Source organism: Lynx canadensis, chromosome C1, assembly GCF_007474595.2.
Source record: "Lynx canadensis isolate LIC74 chromosome C1, mLynCan4.pri.v2, whole genome shotgun sequence".
Taxonomy (NCBI): Eukaryota; Metazoa; Chordata; class Mammalia; order Carnivora; family Felidae; genus Lynx; species Lynx canadensis.
The window spans coordinates 192,315,773-192,334,310 of record NC_044310.1 but is presented as its reverse complement, the minus strand read 5'-3'; the positions used below and the strand labels follow the sequence as shown (position 1 = coordinate 192,334,310).

Below are 18,538 nucleotides of genomic sequence, written 5' to 3'. Positions count from 1 at the left end.
ATAAACGTTAAAAAAAAATTAAAAAAAAAAAAAAAGAATAGTTCCATTTTAGCTTGTAATGCAGGCATTTGAACATGAAACACTTGAGTTCCGAAAGTCTAAATGTATAATACAGTAAGGGAAAAATTTTAGTATATTCTAGTTCATGGCACATTGCAAAATCAAAATAACTTCATGAGAACTAGGTGTCTGTGGAATGCCAAAAGTTTTGAATGGAAACTTAATTTACATTTTGCATTTTATGAGGATAGCCCATTACTGGAATAATATGAAGTGAATGGGAAATTAATAACTTGGGAGAGCAAGCTTAAAGTGTCAGAATAACCACGTCTTAATATTTCTCGCATCCCCCCCCCCCCAAAAGGTAAAGGGTAAAGTCACATCGCCTTGACATTTTCCCAGGATGAAAATTAAGTAGAAGAATAAAGAGAAAGTATTTTGTGGCTGTGAGTTTAGCACAGACAAAATCAAGGCTGTTTCAGGTTAGAGGTATGTAGGCTGACAGATTGTGTGGGGGTGTTTCTATATATGTGGGTGTCAATATGTTTGTGCTGAATTGTTTGCAGATTTGGGGGGGGATGTCTTGTGTGTGTGTGCGTGTGTGTGTGTGTGTGTGTGTGTGTGTATGTGTGAATATAGATTCCATGGGTGGCTTCAATCATTGGTTTTCTTTCTAATTATTCATATTACAGAGCAGCAGAAAGAGGATGTAGGAGAATCTAGGTTGCGGTGTTTCAAGTAGTTTTGAAGAAGGACTAATAATGTATGCGCATGTTCATTCAGTCAAGTTAGTCGAGGGTCTTTGACCTGTCTTCAGCGTTCTGAGTGTTGGAAACACTAAAGTGAATAAACCTGGTCTCTGTCCATGACGGAACCATTTGGTTTTGTGAGGCCACAGCATGTAAAAAATTATTCAAGCAATATGATAAGGCTCTTTGAAAGGAAGTTATGGGACCAAAGAGGAAGGAGCACCCAACTCTATCAGAGTTGGTCTAGAACCACTTCGCACAGGATGTGTTCTTTAAAGTACTAATGCCACGTGTTGGGGGAGGCTCTGAGGCATCAGATATGCAGAGGCATGGGTTCTGACCTCAAGGCAGTCAGTCTCCTGGGGGGATAGCATGTCGTCAAGACCCCACAAGGGTCTTGCCATCTCTTCAGCCATTCTTGAAATTCCTCCTTATAAACTCATCCTTGGCCTCAGCTATGACAAACCACTGTCTCTCATTTCTAGCCTTTGCACATGCCGTTCCTTCCCCCTGAGATGCCTGCCATAATGTTCTTACAGAGTGTTAGGGCTTCCCTCCTCCACATGTCCATGCACACACACTTACCAGATATATCAGGCCTCGTGTTGTTGTATGCATCCACGGAGCCTCCCCACCCGGGAACTCCTCTAATGCAGGGACCCTTTGCTTTTACCTTTAATCTCCAGCACTGTCATGGCTCAGTACATAAGAGACCAATAATTAATGCAGATTGAATCCACCTTGTCACATTAAAGAGGCTATATTTTCACCCTCAGTGAATGAGACCAGAAGTCTAGACATTTGACTTTGCCTGCTCACCCGTGGACAGAGATGAGGTATTTGAGAGATAATGTGTGTTAGGGGTTTTGAATCTGGAAGGCAAGGTGGTAACAACTTTTGGGGCTGTTAATTTTTGACGGATCACCAATGTGTTAATTCGCAAGCCTTGTATTGATTCCGTATGATGTGCCTGAGCCTGTGCTAGACGCTACGGATGCAAGTGAGAATCACCTTGCCCCTTTCCTGGACACACATTGGATTCTTAATCCCATTTATTGAATTGGAGGTGTAAGGCATTGCAATGTTAAAAGCACTTTCTATGTAATGTGGGGAGGGAAAGCAGGGCAAGGAATCAAGACGTAAGAAATTAAATATCTCACAGGACATAGTAAATAAATAAGTGGCCCAAGAGTGAAAACTCTGACAAGATTTCAGCTCTCTAAGCGGGAGAAATCCATTAGGCTGGGGTGACACGTGGAAGACAGATTAAATTCTGAGTACAGGACATTCTGGTAAGTGGGACAGGCTGGGGAGGGCTACTCAAGCATGATGGAGAGGGAGGGGTTTATATAAGGAGCAACGGATAGATTAGGGTAGAAAAATAAGTGAGACGGTTTTGTGGATGTCTTTTTCGAGTACATAGGCAGTGGTATGTGAAGAGCATCTCTGTCTTAGGTTGTTATTTGTCAAAACAAGACGCTGAGCTTTCCCTTTTGAGTTACCCTTTCCTTAGATTTCATATTCAGGTAAGGTACATATTTGGGTTGCCTTAGCTAATGAGGAAATTCAGTCTCTGAAAAACAGTGTTTGATCATCTTGGAAAAGAGTTACGCAGACAAATGGATGTTTTAAAGCTTGGCTGCTTTAATATTTACTTCTAAAAATCTCTGGAGAATTAGATCCATGGTTGAATAGTAGCTGGTCCAGGGGAGGGCCCATCTCTTTATCATTTCTATGTAAATTATCCAATTTGTGCTTCTTGAGGACTGATAAACTTACCTGGTTTTTTTTTTTCTTTTTAATTTTAGGGCAAATTGCCATATAAAATAATCATATGCTTGGGTCACTTCTCCACCATCTGCATTTATATAATTAGGGAATAACAATTAATATTAACTTTATCTTAATCAGAACAAATTCAGGATGCTGAAACCAATCATTTGCTAGCTTCTCAAATCATATCTGAGGTGGGTTTTGGATTGTCTACTCCCATGGGTTTTCTAGACCATCGATGTATTTTTTTTTAATGTTTTTGTTTATTTTTGAGACAGAGAGAGAGCATGAGCAGGGGAGGGGCAGAGAGAGAGGGAGACACAGAATCCGAAGCAGGCTCCAGGCTCCGAGCCGTCAGCCCAGAGCCTGACGTGGGGCTCGAACTCACAGACTGTGGGATCCCAGGCTCCGAGCCATCAGCCCAGAGCCTGACGTGGGGCTCGAACTCACAGACTGTGGGATCATGACCTGAGCCGAAGTCGGACGCTTAACCGACTGAGCCACCCAGGCACCCCGATGTATTTCTTTTCATATTTATCAAATATGTAGCAGAAAGTTAACTTTCATCCTGATAGTAAATGCTTTGGGCTTGTATTTTCCAATTTTTATTTAGTAAAAAATTCAGTGTGCTCAGGGATAATAGATGAGGTATCTTCAACTACTGTGTATGTGCCATTGATGGCTACCGTGGGTCCTGGGTCTGATGAGACTTGTTTCAGCCTTCCCCCCCCCCCCACCCACCTATACTGGACCTCCACGCACCCCCTGTTTCCACCACTCCCAGGTATAATCCTCTCACAATGACCTCAGGCCCCCTCAAATCCTCCCCAGGAAGTGTCCAGTAAGCCTACCTTTCCTCAAAGCTGTGCGCTCCACATTTGTTCTTTTCCTTACTACTACCCTCTGCGCAGAAGAATCAGTTTCTTGCAGTGCTCGCTGGGAGTTGTACACCTGAGTTGCCCACCTCTGCAATGAACTGTACCTTCGGGGGAAGCGTTCCCACCTGGGATTGGCTTGCTTCTGAGGGTGCCCATCTGCATTTGGAGATGTCACTTTCTGAGTGGCTTGTTGATAACTTTGGATATTAACTAAACTTGGAACATGTGTGGAGCTAAAGTAACATTTCTTTCTCTTCATTCTTAAAATTACCTTTTTAGAAGTGATTCAGAAACTAGTAGTTTGGTCACGTGGTGGTCTTAGGCTGTGCCTGCATACATCCTCTGCAATATGACCATCTTCACGTTTGAATGCAAAAACGAAAGATTGGCCATGAGCTTAAAATTCATATTTTTAGGCAATCATGTTCCTATCTAAATACATCAAATCGAATTGTGGGAAATTGGCTTACAGAATAGTACCTTTACTACTAAGTGGAAGAAGTCTCCTATAAATTCATTTTCAGTAAATTTACATGGTGTCATCATCTTCACAGGAAAAAAGATAAATGTTTTAACTTTCGTCTTCAAATTCAGTTTCTGTCTAGCTTTTAACTTTTTGTAACTTTGGCAATCACCAAAATATACTTAAGTTTCCAAATTGACATTAAACTTTCTTTGGCTTTATCTCTAAAAAAGCTGATACAAATAATTTAAAAAAAATTAAAGCAACAAAGACAAAAAAGAATAAAGCCAAATAAGAAAAAATGCAAAAAAAAAAAATTAACCTCAACGCCAGAAAAGCATGGAGTTTACCTACATAGCCATGCTTATCGGTGTCATGACTTGAGAACATATAACTTTAGGTACGAGTGTTGAAATCTAAATTTTTAAGTGAGTTTACAGTCTTTTGAGAATTACAATAATTCCTATCTTAAGCCTTGTGGGATTTTGTTTTGTTTTGGGGGGGAAGGGTATTAGCCCACTAAAAATATTAGAACACTGCATACATTTCTAATTAAATAAAGATTCAGTTTGACTTTGAGAATATTATGATACCCCTTGGCCTAGGAGAAACACCCTATGGTTTCTGAAACACGCGTATTGGAATCATGGGTTGCACATTGAAAAAACTCCAATTGCCAACAGCTATACTTATTCCAGCCTCTGGGATAGTTGCCAGTTTTCATGACCAACATTTCAAACATTCCTCAAACATTCCTCCAACATTTCAAACCAATTCACCAAGAACCTAACACATCCCTCCCAAAGAAACTTTTTGGTCAAAGTTGAGTCATTAAAAATGGAAGCTGGCCCCCAAAGATTTGTTTAATCCTGTGTATTTCCTGGCTGTGCTTCGCAAGGTAAAGTGGGTCTGAGAAGTGATGCTTGGGCTCTAGTTTAAATCTCATGGAGAAGCCCTTGCGCCCATAGCCTTCTCTGGCCTCCACGCACCTGCACACTCCCTTCTGATATCCCCATCATCGTGAGAACATCTTACACGCGTTTGGGACTTTGTAATTGACCAATCACTTTTATATGGTAAATGCCATCGCATCTTGATAACTAGAAGGGAAGTAGGACAGATTTTTTTTTCTGTTCCTTCCCTATATAGTTAAAAAACAAGTCCCAAAGAAGTTTACTGACTCTACAAGGCCACACTGCTATTAGGCAGCAAAGGTGGTTTTGATGGCTAGTCCTTGTTTCTGATAACAAGTCCATTTTTCTCCAATAGAGCAATGATTCAAGCCTCATCAAGGCTTCAAGGCATGGCTACCCTAATGTTTCTACAGAGCCTTAGGGATCCCCTCCTCCACGTGTCATTCACACGCATTTATCAAACACATGGGCCTTGTGTTGTTTGTATGCATGCGTGGGACTTCCCCACATGGGAGTCACCTACTACAGAGACCCTGTGCTTTTCTTTAATCTCCAGCAGTGTCATTGCTCGGTACAGATTTGAGCCAACAATTAATGTAGATTGAATCCAACTTGTCACACGGAAGAGGCTGTATTTTCATCATCCATGAATGAGGCTTTGGTCTAGGTATTTGACCTTGCCTGCTCAGCTGTGGACAGAGATGAGGTGTTTTGGAGATAACGCATGCTAGGGTTCATGGATCTGGAAGGCAAGGTGGTAACAAGCTTTTTTGGACTGAGCGTGGGGAAAAGTTTAGGAAGGCTGAATCCTTATGCTTGAGGTGATGGTGGAGTTTCCACATAGAAAATGTATTTTAAACCAGTGCTGGCTAAAATAGAAAGCAAGCCGTATATATATAATTTAAACTTTTCCAGTAGCCACCTTTTTTAAAAAGTGAAAAGGAATAGGTAAAATTAATTTTAATAATAATATTTTACCCCAAACCAATATATCCAAAATACGATCATTTCAACATAAAGTCAATATGGGAAAAATTAATAAGACATACTTTGCATTCTTTTCTAAAACGAAGTCTTTGAAATCCAGTGTGTATTATATATACTTACAGCATATTTAAATCCATATGCTAAATTTTCCACGGTTAAAGCTAAATGTAGTTAGCCCTACCAAAACAAGAGTATATAAATTATGCTTTATCATGGTTCAGTCTTTAACTTTTAATTAAAATTAAATTAGAAGTCCGATTCTTTAAGTCACCTTAGCCACATTTCAAGGGCTCGTAGCCACATGGGGCTAGTGGCTGGACACCAAGACGTCAGTATTTGTGGGGTTATGTCAGAATTCTTTCTTGCTCCTCTCCACATGCTGAAGTAGGAACCCTGCCTTACGGAGGGTATGGTTTAAATTTTCGGTTATACATTTTAAACAGCCATTTTAAGGTGGCGATCCAGGCTGTAAGGACTTATCCAGACCTCAGCCAGTTATCGTTTTATTAGTTGTTTCATGAACAAAAGAAAAAAAGAGGAAACGTGTGCTCCGTGCAGTGACCGCTGCTTTATGCAAATTGAACCACTCAGGTCCTAGCGCCTTATAGCTCCTGGGTGAGCAAGTAATGGATGAATGAAAAAACCAACATGGAACATGAACAAATGAGTACACATTTTCTTTTATGGTGTGGTTACAAATGCTTTTCAAGTTCTGGAAAAGAAAGCCTTGGTCTCGTTTTCCAACAATCACCTGACTAAAATTCCTTGGAAAAAGAAAATATTGAAGATTCAGCTGGAATCTAAGAGGAACTCTGAGCCAGTTTTCCAAAGCCGAGTTAATAACAGGGTTTTTCTACTTGCTGCTCATATACCCTGAGAAGGGATTGCCAAGCTGGGGAGTGATGTTTACTGCTTACTCTTTTTCCAGTGTTAAGAAAGCTTAGTGACATTTTCTCTCTCGGTGTCTTTATTCCCCAGGTGGCTTAAATTCTCTGGTGCCGCCGAGTGTGATGTGAAAGCAATTGATGGGTCTTTGCTGATTTCCTCTTCATGTACTCAGTGGCAATACAAACCCATTACGAAGTATTCTTCCTCCTTTCCATTTTACTTTTTCATTTCCCGAGCTGCAAAATTTCAAGTTCCTAATCCAAATTCTAAGGAGCCTAGGACCTTGACATGCCCAGATAACAGAAATCTAGTAACACTTTTTAAAAAGTAAAAAGCGGTAGATAAAATTAGTTTTAACAGAAATCTGGGCGTGTCAAGGTCTTAGTCTCTCTAGGAATTGGATTAGGGACTTGAAAATTTGCCGATCGGGAAATGAATGCAGAAAATTTGCATTAACGATGTTTATTTTCAAGGGACTTTTAACCTGGTATGCAAGATTCAGATGTTCATATTTTATTCTACAATCTATATCTTAAAGGCAAATTTATGGCGCAATACATTTGACATATCACTTATGCTCTCCCAAACACATATTCAGTGAGAACCTTTACAAATGAGTTCCATAAAATGACGCACTTGGCTTCCCAGAGGGGATGTTGCCCAGGAGACTGTGGTCCCAGGTGTGAGCTGAATATTACAGGGAGATTTTCAGGATATGCCTTTCTTTAGGCTCAGGCAGATAGAGAAGAAGAGTGACCTTTGATGGTGAAGGAATACTTAATCCATTGTAGCTCCATACTTTAGTCCCTGGAGTAGAGGATTAGCCAGCAAACAAACATCTACTCTTAGGCCAGTTCAATGTATAGAAAGACGGGGACTGAAATCACACGGGCTGCCCTGCTCCTCTGGGTGCACTCGGTTCTTTGTTGTAGATCAGGGTGTCGTATTCGAATATTCACTGTATTCTACAGGATTGAGCCAGGCCTTGCCTTAGTGCTGTTGGTGTCACAGTGAACGAAACAGGTGCCCGCCCAAAACTTATGTTCTAGGAGGGGAAGCAGGCAGTAAAACACACAAACAATATGCAATCTAATTTCAAAGCGATTGAGTGGAGAAGGTGACAGAACCTGTTGTTTTATGGAGGACGATGAGGGTAGGTCTCTCTGAGGAGGAGACATTGGAGCAGGGACCTGAATGGCATGAGGGAGCATGTATTCCAGGCAGAGGGTTTAGTAAGTGCAAAGGCCCTGAGATGGGGGTAGGAGATGAGATTAAAAAGGGGCCAGATCACGTGGAGTCTATACGGCAGGGCTGCACAGGCTTTTGACTTGGATTCTGAGAATGACAGGAAGCCAGTGCAGCATTTATACTTTAATTTCTTCTTAACCTTGTTTGGGTCAGGAACTTCTTTGGCAGTCTGGTGAAATCTGTAGAAGGTTTCATAGAATGTTTTCAAATGCACAAAGTAAAATCCAGGGGATGTCAGAGAAACCAATTTATGGCAATATAAAGACCAAAATCCCCTATAAACAACCCACCTGCTCTGATTTATATTTTCAAAGGGTTTGTCTGAGTGTTGTAGGGAGAATGGACTGCAGAGACCGAGTAGGGAAGCACCAGGACCAATGGGCTGGGAGCCAAGCTGCTTCCATTTATTCTATGGGGCACTGGTCTCTAAAGTAGGGTGTGCAACATAGTCTTTTTGAGCACAGGAAGAAAAATGCGTACCTCCTATTTATATTTAATTTACTCTCATTCTTTTTAGTTTCTATAGTGAATGCATATTTTATAATATACTAATGTATTAGGACATCAGTAAACTTATATAATTCATGAATAAACCTACTTATATCGGAGATGCATGTTCAAAAGTATTTACGTGCATTGGACCAATCGCATTTGATGATCGTGATGTAGAGAGAGTTACTCTGTAAGAAACTAAAAAAAAAAAAAAAAAGCCATACTGGTTTAGCCCACATTCCATCTCAGAGGCCATTCTGTGGGAGAGCATGAATTCTTGCCATGATTCAACCTTGCTAAATGTCAAGTCCTGTTTCTCAAGCATCCTTAGCTCTCCTTAAGAGCCCTTGTATGGCTATAAATCCATTTACACCTGATTAGACCTACTATCACCTCTGAGGGAAGCACGTCTCCTGGGGCTAATTTCCAGATAGGAAAAGTAGATCTTGATATTCCCCCTGCAATTCAGGGGGTTCTGACCATGTCCTCACTTGTGGCCCTGTGAGCTGTGCAGGCCCTGGCACGCTCCCTCGTCCATCCGGTTTGTAGGCCGCCTTCATCCACATACTCCTTCCAGACCTGGGTCCTCGTGTTTTAAGCCTCTCTCCATCTTCCTGTCTCATAGAGACCCCTCCCGAACATTTGTGATCGCTATTGAGTTGCAGTGAGCTGAGTGGTGGGCATTAGTGCAGGTGCCATACCAGATAGCGTTGGCAAGGGCATGCCATTTTCTGCTTTCTGCCCCGAACTAGTACCTGGAGTGGAGCAGGGGGAGAAAGAGAGTGAAAGAGAGGGCAGGATGAAGGAGATAAGCTGATTTTGCATGAGGTCTGCTCCAGTTACAACTGAACGACCCTTTTTTTCTTTTTTCCTCCCTCCTTACTTTCTTTCTCCTTTCCTCCTTCCCTCTGGCCCCTTTCTCTTCCTTACTGCCTGTCTTTTAGAAAGAAAGCTATTCTTTTACAAAGAAAGAAAGCCAAGCTTTTTATGAAATGCACAGAAATCTTTAGGTAGGCTGTTCGGATGAAAACTAATGCATCGTGGATTATAGATGGTTTGCTCCCTGCCCCGCCGCCCCAACCCCGAGATCAAGCAGCGGGTGCTGGTGTCCAGGGAGGTGTAATCTTGACCATGCAAAGTACTGACAGAGGGTTTTCACGGCTGTCTTTCAAGTAGACATTGGTTTACAGAAGCCGATATGGAACCCAGAAATGAGGCCAGCCTAACCCCGCTATTTCTGAGCCCTAAATAAAGAAGTCTTATTCCCGATTCTTTAACCGTTTTTTTGCTCCTCTGATTCCTGAACTCTGCCCTGTATCAGGCACTGCTCCTTCACTTGGTTGAGTTCTTTCTTGGTTATTTTTAAATTTCGCATTATTGAGCATTTGCAGAAATGGCAACTTGTAGGTAAATGAATCAGACGCTGGAAAAATAGCTTGATGAGACACAATAATATAACTTGGGTAAACTATCAGGGCACAAAAGGACTTGTTCTGCGTGCAAGCAGGAAACTGTGTTAGGTGATACAATTCAAAGCCAAGTCAAACTACCTGCAGTTTCTGTCTGAACACGGGCGAAAGGGACACTGAAAAGCTACTGGATAGGATGGTTGGTTTGTGCCAGAATTAATTAAAAGTCGACATTATTTTCTAGGAAGTGAATAGATCCTTCATATCATTTGTCAAAATAAAAGGAAACCAAACTATTTTTAAAAATTCACCAAGAGGAAAACCAAAACAGTTTGAAATAATAATTTTTTTAAAAAATACCCAAAGACATCCATTTGAACCTCCATTTTCTCTCTGTCCTTCCTGTGTCCTTCAAAATGTGGTTGCTTATGATGGATGGGTTAGTTCGATTGCGGGATTGATTTTGGGGACTGGAAGTCTCTGCTTGGTGCTGTAGAATGTCATGGGATTTCCAGATGCCTTGTTGCATTTGGGGTGTGTTTGCTTCCCCTGGGTGCCAGGAAACCCCAATTTTACTTGCATTTGAGGGCCTTGGGGGTGGAGGGCATTGTGAATCTCTAACACCTTTGGTGCCTCGTTCTGTTTGTTTGTTTGTGCCAGATTTCCTTGAAGTAACAGAGCCTGGTTGGTAATCAATCACATTAAGTGAATGATGCCAACACACCTCTCAAAGAGGGCACACCTCTCCCCAACTAAGGTCTCCAATTTCCCCTTCAGCATTTCACTCGTTCAGAGTAGATCTAGAGAACACGCCACTGTTCTGGTGAATTTTCCATCGATATACGGAGAAAATATTTAGAACTGAAATACACACTACTTTCCAATATTTAGGTTGCCCAGAGTGATTCCAGGCTCAGCTGTCTGGAGCCTGAGCTCTGAAAGTTTTGGGTGACAGCCGTTAGACAGCTTCTGAGAACACAGGCAAACGTGGGAGGAAGAGAAGTTGAGATTGATTGAATACTTACCTCGTGTCAGGCTTCAGGATATGTGTCTTATATTTGACAACATATTTAAACCTCACCACAAACATGGGAAGCTCAGCCCCATTTGACAGAGAAGGACACTGAGGCATAGGGTCTGTAATTAACTCAGCTTCCAGGTGTGTTAACCCCAAAGTTGACTTGATAGCCCCATTCTGCTACCTTCTCTTCAGCAGGTGCAATTTTCTAAAATTTCGGCTTTAAGGATTCAGAAGGTGAACTTTTAACACTGCTCAGTGATTCTTTTTTTTTTTTTTTTTTCTGGTTTCCAAAACCGAATGGGTTTCCTCCTGTGCTTCTAGCCCTCCTTCATGTCCTCTTGGTTCCCTTTAAAAGAAATGCCTGTGTTTCTCATTCCTCTTCTCTATGGGTCTTATAGAGCAGTGGCTCACTGGGGCATCGATTTAATGAAATAAAATTTTCAATCATGTTTGGTTCAATTCTAGGTGATACAAATAAAGAATCGTGAACACTTTGTAGTCCGGTATAAAGGGAAGGAGAAAGGTGAAAGAAGAAAGTGGGTCAAGTATAGTACCTGGGCAATGTCTCCTTAAGCGCTGCCTAGTGAAGGTCTAGCTGTTAAAAATAGAGATATAATGGAGCAGCCATAGGACTACTTGGGCACCTGTGTGTGTATCCTGAAGTTGTGGGTTTGGCAATTTGTAATATTTACCAGTGACGTCAACATCGAGTGTGCTGGGCGCTGTTCTAATTAACATATAATACATATGTGTATTAAGTTATGCTCTTCAAACACTTTGAGGTCCGTGCTGATATTATCTCTAGAAAAACAGAGGCGCAGACAAGTTTCTTAACTTGCCCCAAGTTAGACAGTTAGGGGCAGCATTGAAAGCTGAACCCTGGAAGGTTGACCTCAGAGCTCATGACCACTGTGCTGACCTACTGTCAGTTATGAGGGCTCGGTAACTCTCATGATTTCATCGTGTTGTAAAGATTATTTCTTCTTCTTCTTCTTCTTCTTCTTCTTCTTCTTCTTCTTCTTCTTCTTCAATGTTTTATTTATTTTTGAGAGAGAGAGAGAGAGAGAGCATGAGCAGGGGAGGGGCAGAGAGAGAGAGAGAGAGAGAGGGGGAGAGGGAGAGGGAGAGGGAGAGGGAGAGGGAGACACAGAATCCAAAGCAGGATCCAGGCTCTGAGCTGTCAGCACAGAGCCCGATGCAGGGCTCGAACCCACGGACTGTGAGATCATGACCTGAGCCGAAGTCAGTTGCTTCACCGACTGACTGAGCCACCCAGGTGCCCCAAGATTATTTTTCTTCGTAATCAGAACCAGCCCACCATACAGTTGGAAGGGTAAATATTTGCCATGTTTGGTGACAGACGTTGATGGGTTAAAAGAAAAGGTCTAGGGAAAAATCATGTCTTTCTCTTGCATATCCCTCCATCTGTATTTACTGTGCGAAAAGGTCACTTGAGCACAAGAGCTCGAATTTCGTACTTATAAGCAGCTTCACTGTGGCTAAAACCTTGCTCTACAAATTGGCTTTAAAAATATTTTGTAATACTCTGTATCTCTCTCTACTATGAAAGCTCTGGAACCATTAAGTTATGGCCTTCTTAAATAGGACTTTGTGACTGTATTTTACATAAATGGCAGGAATCGTCAAGGGATTTCTGTTTTACTCTCAAACTGTAGCCCTTTCTCCTGACTGTCCATCCACTCCCATTTACTGGAAGGCGCAGTGGTTCTGGGAGACCTGAGCTGTTTGCCTTGTCAGTCAGGTCCCTGGCTCCAGTTTGTGGTAGGAGGGAAGAGGAGGGAGAAAGCTAAAAAGGCTGAAATGGTAAATTACTGTAGGTACTGGAGAAAAATAGAATTAGAAGCATTTGCGGTTCGGACGAAAATAGCGCATTTCCTCTCTGCTTGGACAGTGGGGGTCAAAGTGCTCCAGGGAATAGAAAATAAATAAAAATTGATCCCTCACCAGTTGAAGGAAATGCTCTGAGTCTGTGAACTGAAATGACAGCTCCAGATTAGAGGATCCTGTGAGACCACTTTTGAAGGTTAAAAACAACAACAGCAACAGCAACAACACCACACCAGGAGACTAAAGAAAATGTGACACAGCGTATTAGGCAATGTAGTCTTTCGAGAATGATTTCTACGGTCCTTTCTCAAGACGGTGGCTAGAGAGCAGAACCTGATCAGGTATGTGGCCATTTTGTTCCCGTTGTTGACCATGGTCGTTCCGTCTTTTCTTGCAGGTGAGAAGCCTTATAAGTGCTCATGGGAAGGGTGTGAATGGCGTTTTGCACGAAGCGATGAGCTCACGAGGCACTACAGGAAACACACAGGTGCAAAGCCCTTTAAATGCAACCACTGCGACAGGTAAAGAAACGAGGAAGCTTCCGGGATGGGGAGGGGAGAAGGTGAGGCGCGTTGGGGGTGGACTGCCCATATGCTTCTGGGGTTATCCCAAGCCTCTGTCCCAGAGACTCAGGCCTGGGAATGCCTTTTACTTGGCCACTGAGAAAACCGAGGAGATAAGGGTGCCTTTCAGGGTAAAATCAAGAGATGATATGGACTCGTGGTCCGGTAACGTGGGTAATTAGCGAATGCCAGCTTTGGGCCAGGAATCATGTTCGTCACTGAATGGCAATAAGACACAGTTCCTACCCTCAAGGAGATGATGTGGCAGATGATTTTACTGTAATATGAAAAGTAATAAGCTAGAGAATGGTCACCTGTAGCTGCTCCTTCTGATCTTTTTATTAGCATCAATACCAGTTTTCCTCACGCTTAATAACATGAAAGAATAGAAAGCCTGCTGAACGGAAGGAAGGCTACTCATAAGGCTCTCCTCTGAAGCGTTAGTAGAAATGAATTTACCGGAGAGAGTCCCCGTTCTTTGGGGGCCTGAATCACTCGTTCTCCTTTGAAAATAGGGACTAAAGTCTAAAAGATGGCGAGGCTTTGAGAACTTATCCTATAATTCAGTTTCAAACCTTCAGCATTTGATAGTGGAAGAAAGAGCACGTAGCAACAGATACTTCACAAGTAATAGTATCTGACAGCCTTGGCATTATCAACCAATAAACCCCAAAATGGAGACTCTGCAGGCCAAGGTGAAGGCAGGATTAGGTTTAGACATAATCAAATAATGGGCTTGCATCTGAGCATGTTATCCTTCTAATCCTATTTCTGTGTTTAAAAGGAAGCTTAAGAAAATTAACCATCTTTTTAATGCAATACTAAAGGTCTCAGTTATGATGAGAAAAATGCTCCTAATACGATAAAAGCCCTGAAAGCCTCAGGGTTCCCCAGCCCGCAGGATGTCCGTAGAGGCCTGGCTCTCCGTGGGAGGAAATGCGATCGCTTTCACATCCTGCCTCCCCGCGTCTGTGCTGGCACCTCCCCGCACCAGGCCTTCCTCTGGAGTCGTGTGTGTGTGTGTGTGTGTGTGTGTGTGTGTGTGTGTGCGCGCGCATGCGCGCGCGGCGCGTTTGTTTGGAGAGCAGAACAGTAGTGGCCAGGTCTCATGGGTGGCCGGTTGGCTTGGTGCTCCTTTAAGATGCTTGTAAAGGAGCATTCATGTTTTTCCTCCTTTTTTTCCTTCTTCCTGAAGAGGCTATTTTCCTCTTATCTTCATTCTTTAAGCACTAAATAAAGCCCCCATGCCTCCTGGAGCCCAGAGATAACCTCCCACCCCGGGGCCGGCCGAGGAAGTCCACTTTACGAAGCTATTGTCCTTCATTCCCTTGGAGTTCTCTTCTGCTGCCCAAGAACAGAACCTGATTTTTAATTTCTATCCCTTACCGCCAAGGCCTCCTGAATTTATGTGCATCAGCTGCTTTTCTACAGATTATACTTCAGTAATGTTTCTCACTTGACATCTTCCCTCAACTGCCATCTCGAGTTCATTTCTCTCTAGTCCTGGCTGCTAATAAAGAAGCTGCATAGCGTGTGGCTCTTTGCCCACAGTTCTCTGAGGGAGAGGATTATATCAACTGGGATGAAGATGAATCCTCTGCGAGCTGTCCAAGTGTGGTGGTAGCAGGCATACACAAAAGACGCCCATCCCTGAAGAGTGGTGTGGCCGTGGCTCAGATTGTGCACTGTGGACTGCATTCATCCTTAGAAATGGACGAACAATTCTCATTGGGAAATGGCCAGAGTTAGTATTCCTCTCTTCAGATCAACTGACTTCTTAAGAAATTTACAACTGTCCAGCAGTCGACATGCTAGGACTAAATCTGACCGTTTGTATGATTTCTGTGGAGAGATAACTTCAAGCCCACTGGGTATTTCAGTGAAGGAGATGTCAGAGATGGGTAATTTGGTTAGTCTTTTGCTTTATTTTCTTCTCCAAAATATATGCTTTCTGGAGCTAGAAATTCACTGGGCAGATGGTACAAGTTCTGTGACACAGTATTTGGGGGAGATTGCGATTTGGGAGAGGTCTGGGTCAAAGTCCCGTGGCATTGGCCAATAGTGCATTCTCAACAATGTCCGGAATAAGGGGTTGGATTCTCATTTAGTGTCTCACGACAGGCAGCACCTTATGTTTCAATGGTGGCGATTGTGCTAAGAATAGAGCAGGTCTGGGAGGTGGCATTGGGGGATTGGAGTGGTCCCAAAGCAGATGAAAGGCAAGCCTGGTATGACTGGGGAGCAGGCATTCCTAAAGGACTTTTACCTTCAGAAAAGAGGGCATCTGTAGCCCTTAGCAGGACTGTGAGTCCCGCTGGTACCACAGCGTGGATAAGTGTAAGAAACCTCCCTCTTGCTTCTTGTAATTTGAGAAAGCAGACCACTCCATAGGCTAGGCTTGGAATGGGGCTTCCTGTCTGCAAAGCGTGTACCAAGTCTAATTTAGACTTTTATTTTGCCGATTGGGGAAGTTGAAAAAATAAATGAGTTTTTCTTTGTGTATTTGCTTTGCTTACATTTAAGATTACCAGATGCCGCAAAAATGTCTGCATCTCTGGCTTTGTCCGGAAAAATCAGAAGATCCGGTCACGCTGGGCTCGCATTCCCATGTGGCCAGAATTCTCTGGAGCTAAACAGTCGTCACTACGCATTCGTGGTGGCCACGTGCTCACTACTCTCTCACCGTTCCCACCACACCCCGTGTCTCCCAGTGTGAAGCCAGACCACCAGTTGCCATGCATCCTCGCTTGCTCCGTTGTCTCCTCTTAGAGAAGAGCGGGATTGCTTCATAGCCATGCCTTATCACAAGTACAATCAGATAGTCGGTCCTTGGCCCATTGCACCTGTTCACTTTATCTGCCAGGCCCCTGAAGACTTCGGGCTTTGTGACCTCCGGCTTTAGGTGTGGGTTGGGGGAGAAAGCCGTGAGCCTCTGCCACTTCCTTGCCATCAGACTGAACAGGATAGCCCGTGGAGTGACCACTTGCTAGAGGGATGAGTCTTGTGTCTCAGTCCATGCGGCATGAGGCCGCTGGTGCTGGTAAACAGGGCTCTGTTTCCATGAGCCGTGATATATAGGCCATTGTTCTGCCAACTCAGCATAGTTATAACTCAGGGAGACTGCTATCAGGACAGTACCTTCGAGATCGTGGGCAGTGGAGAGGAAACATTGTGATCTTTGCGTCAGCCCACTTATAGGTGGTAACAAATACCAACCCATCTCTAGCCCCTTTGGTGCCTTAGAGGGTTGCCGTTGACTTCATGCCCTCATGACTTTACTGTGCCTTTTTCATAAGCAGGCAAAATGACAATAGTGGTTTGACTAATCCTCTGTAATGAACAAATTTCAATCATTAAGGACCTTCTTATTTAAGGTCATCTGACTGCTGTATAGTCATAAATACCCTCTGGGGGTATATTACCCTTAGAATCATTTGATTCTGCATTTCTAGATGGTGAGTTTATGCATTACCTTTTTCTATTCCTATGTGGCTCTCCGTAAGTATAAATTAATAAATATAAATTAATCACGACTAAGTATCTTGCTGGTATATTGAATTTAAATACAACCCCAATGGTGAGGGACCTCGTCTGAATTCTAAGCACCATACACTTACAAGAATTTGCACAAATAATGAGGCTGGTTCGATTCAGGAAGAGTGCAGTTACATTTCATATCACGTGAAAGACTTGGTTTGTTTTTTCACTTTTCTTTTTCCCTGAAAGATCTCGAAGCGTAAAGATAGATGCTTGCGCATATATCGCTGGATGCCCAGCACATAGTGGTAGGCAGTTGGTAAAGGCAGAATAAAAATCTGAACGCGTGCATCACCGAGGGGTTTCTTCAGATGAAGCTCTGTATCAAGATTACCATTTTCCCTTAGGTTCTCAGGATATAGAAAGGAAAGAGGTTCCGTCCACAGGCCAAGACCTGTCTTTTACCGCCACCATCTCCAATCCCCGTGTTCCTCTTTCAGACAGCCAGCGTTTTCCTGGTGCCTGCTTTACTGCTTTCTCACAGGTGCTCACCACTCAGGCCTGACCGCATGCGCTTCTGGATTCATTTTCTAGTTGCTGCCATTGCCAATTGCCACAAATTTAGTATCATCTTCATTTAACTTTATAAGCGCATTTTCTCATAGGCACCCTCTTACGGGTAACCTTCCGTGGGTTAGAAGGTGATACTGGGCTATAACCAAGCTGTCAGCAGGGCTGCATTTTTTTGGTAGAAGCTCTGGGGAGACTTCATCTCCTCATCTTTTCCAGCTTCTGGGGGTGGCCCATATTTCTTCCCTACTCACTCATCCCTCCTCATCCAAGCCGTTGAGTTCTTGTCCGCTGCCATCTCTCTCGTCTTCTCTTTCAATTCCCTCTTGCATTTTTGAAGATATCCGGGATGGCATTGGCCCTACCCAGATAATCCGGAATAATCTCCCTATTTTAGAATCAGCTGATCAGCAAATTAAGTCCATCCACAATCTCAATTCCCCTTTGCCACGTAACCTACCACGTTTACAGTTTCTAGGGATTCAGTGTAGACGTTTGGTGGGGGGCAAACCCATTCCTCTTCTTGCTACAAACTCCTCAAATTGACAGCTCAGCTTTCCCTTCTTCTCAGTCTAAAGAGCAGGTGTCTAGCCATGCTAGAGCATGGGCTCTGGAGTCACACTACTGGGGTTCAAATTTTGGCTTTGCCTCCTTCTGATGACTTTCTCAGCTGGCGGAGGAGATAAGAATGGCGTCTTCTTTATAGAGTCTTTATTGAGGATGTTAACTTTTTAAAAAATGCCTACAAAAAGAACTTCCCAACTTAGATCCTCTTTCCCTAGGCTGTTGGGATGAAAGAAGGAAGGAAGGAGGGAGGGAAGAAGGGAGGACGGGAGGGAGGGAAGAAAGAGAACAGGCAGGCAGTGGTCAACACTGAGTATGCCCTCAGGATAAGACAAAGTCATGGAAGTTAACCGCTGAATTCCCTGTAGGCTGTATTGCTTATCTGTATACCAGTAACATCAAGCACTTACTTTTAAAGAATATTTATCCCTATTTTATAGTAAGTTAAATCCCCTTTAGATGGCACTCTAAGGGATTATCCAAATATCTCGCTCATATTAAATTAGGGCTTGAAATAAGTGGGTGTGATTAGAATTAGAATTATTATTATTCAATACATTATTGGATTTGATTATTTTCTACTGCACTTTTCCCATTTTTACATGTTTTCCATTTTGGCCTTTGTTCTGTTTTGCTTCATTTCCTTGGGGTTATATCCTGCATGTGTACCTATTTAAAAAATCAACACAAAGTG

At 42.9% G+C, this 18,538-nt stretch overlaps 1 protein-coding gene across 2 annotated transcripts in view; it reads left to right on the top strand.

Annotated features, from left to right (window-relative positions):
• The window catches only part of KLF7 (Kruppel like factor 7), an 86,707-nt gene that overhangs the window by 65,177 nt on the left and 2,992 nt on the right, over nucleotides 1–18,538 (top strand). For both annotated transcript variants that reach the window (XM_030323894.2, XM_030323893.1), the window contains exon 3: nucleotides 13,068–13,191. In XM_030323894.2, the coding sequence (XP_030179754.1) occupies nucleotides 13,068–13,191 (124 nt within the window). The remainder of the gene's footprint in view (nucleotides 1–13,067; nucleotides 13,192–18,538) is intronic.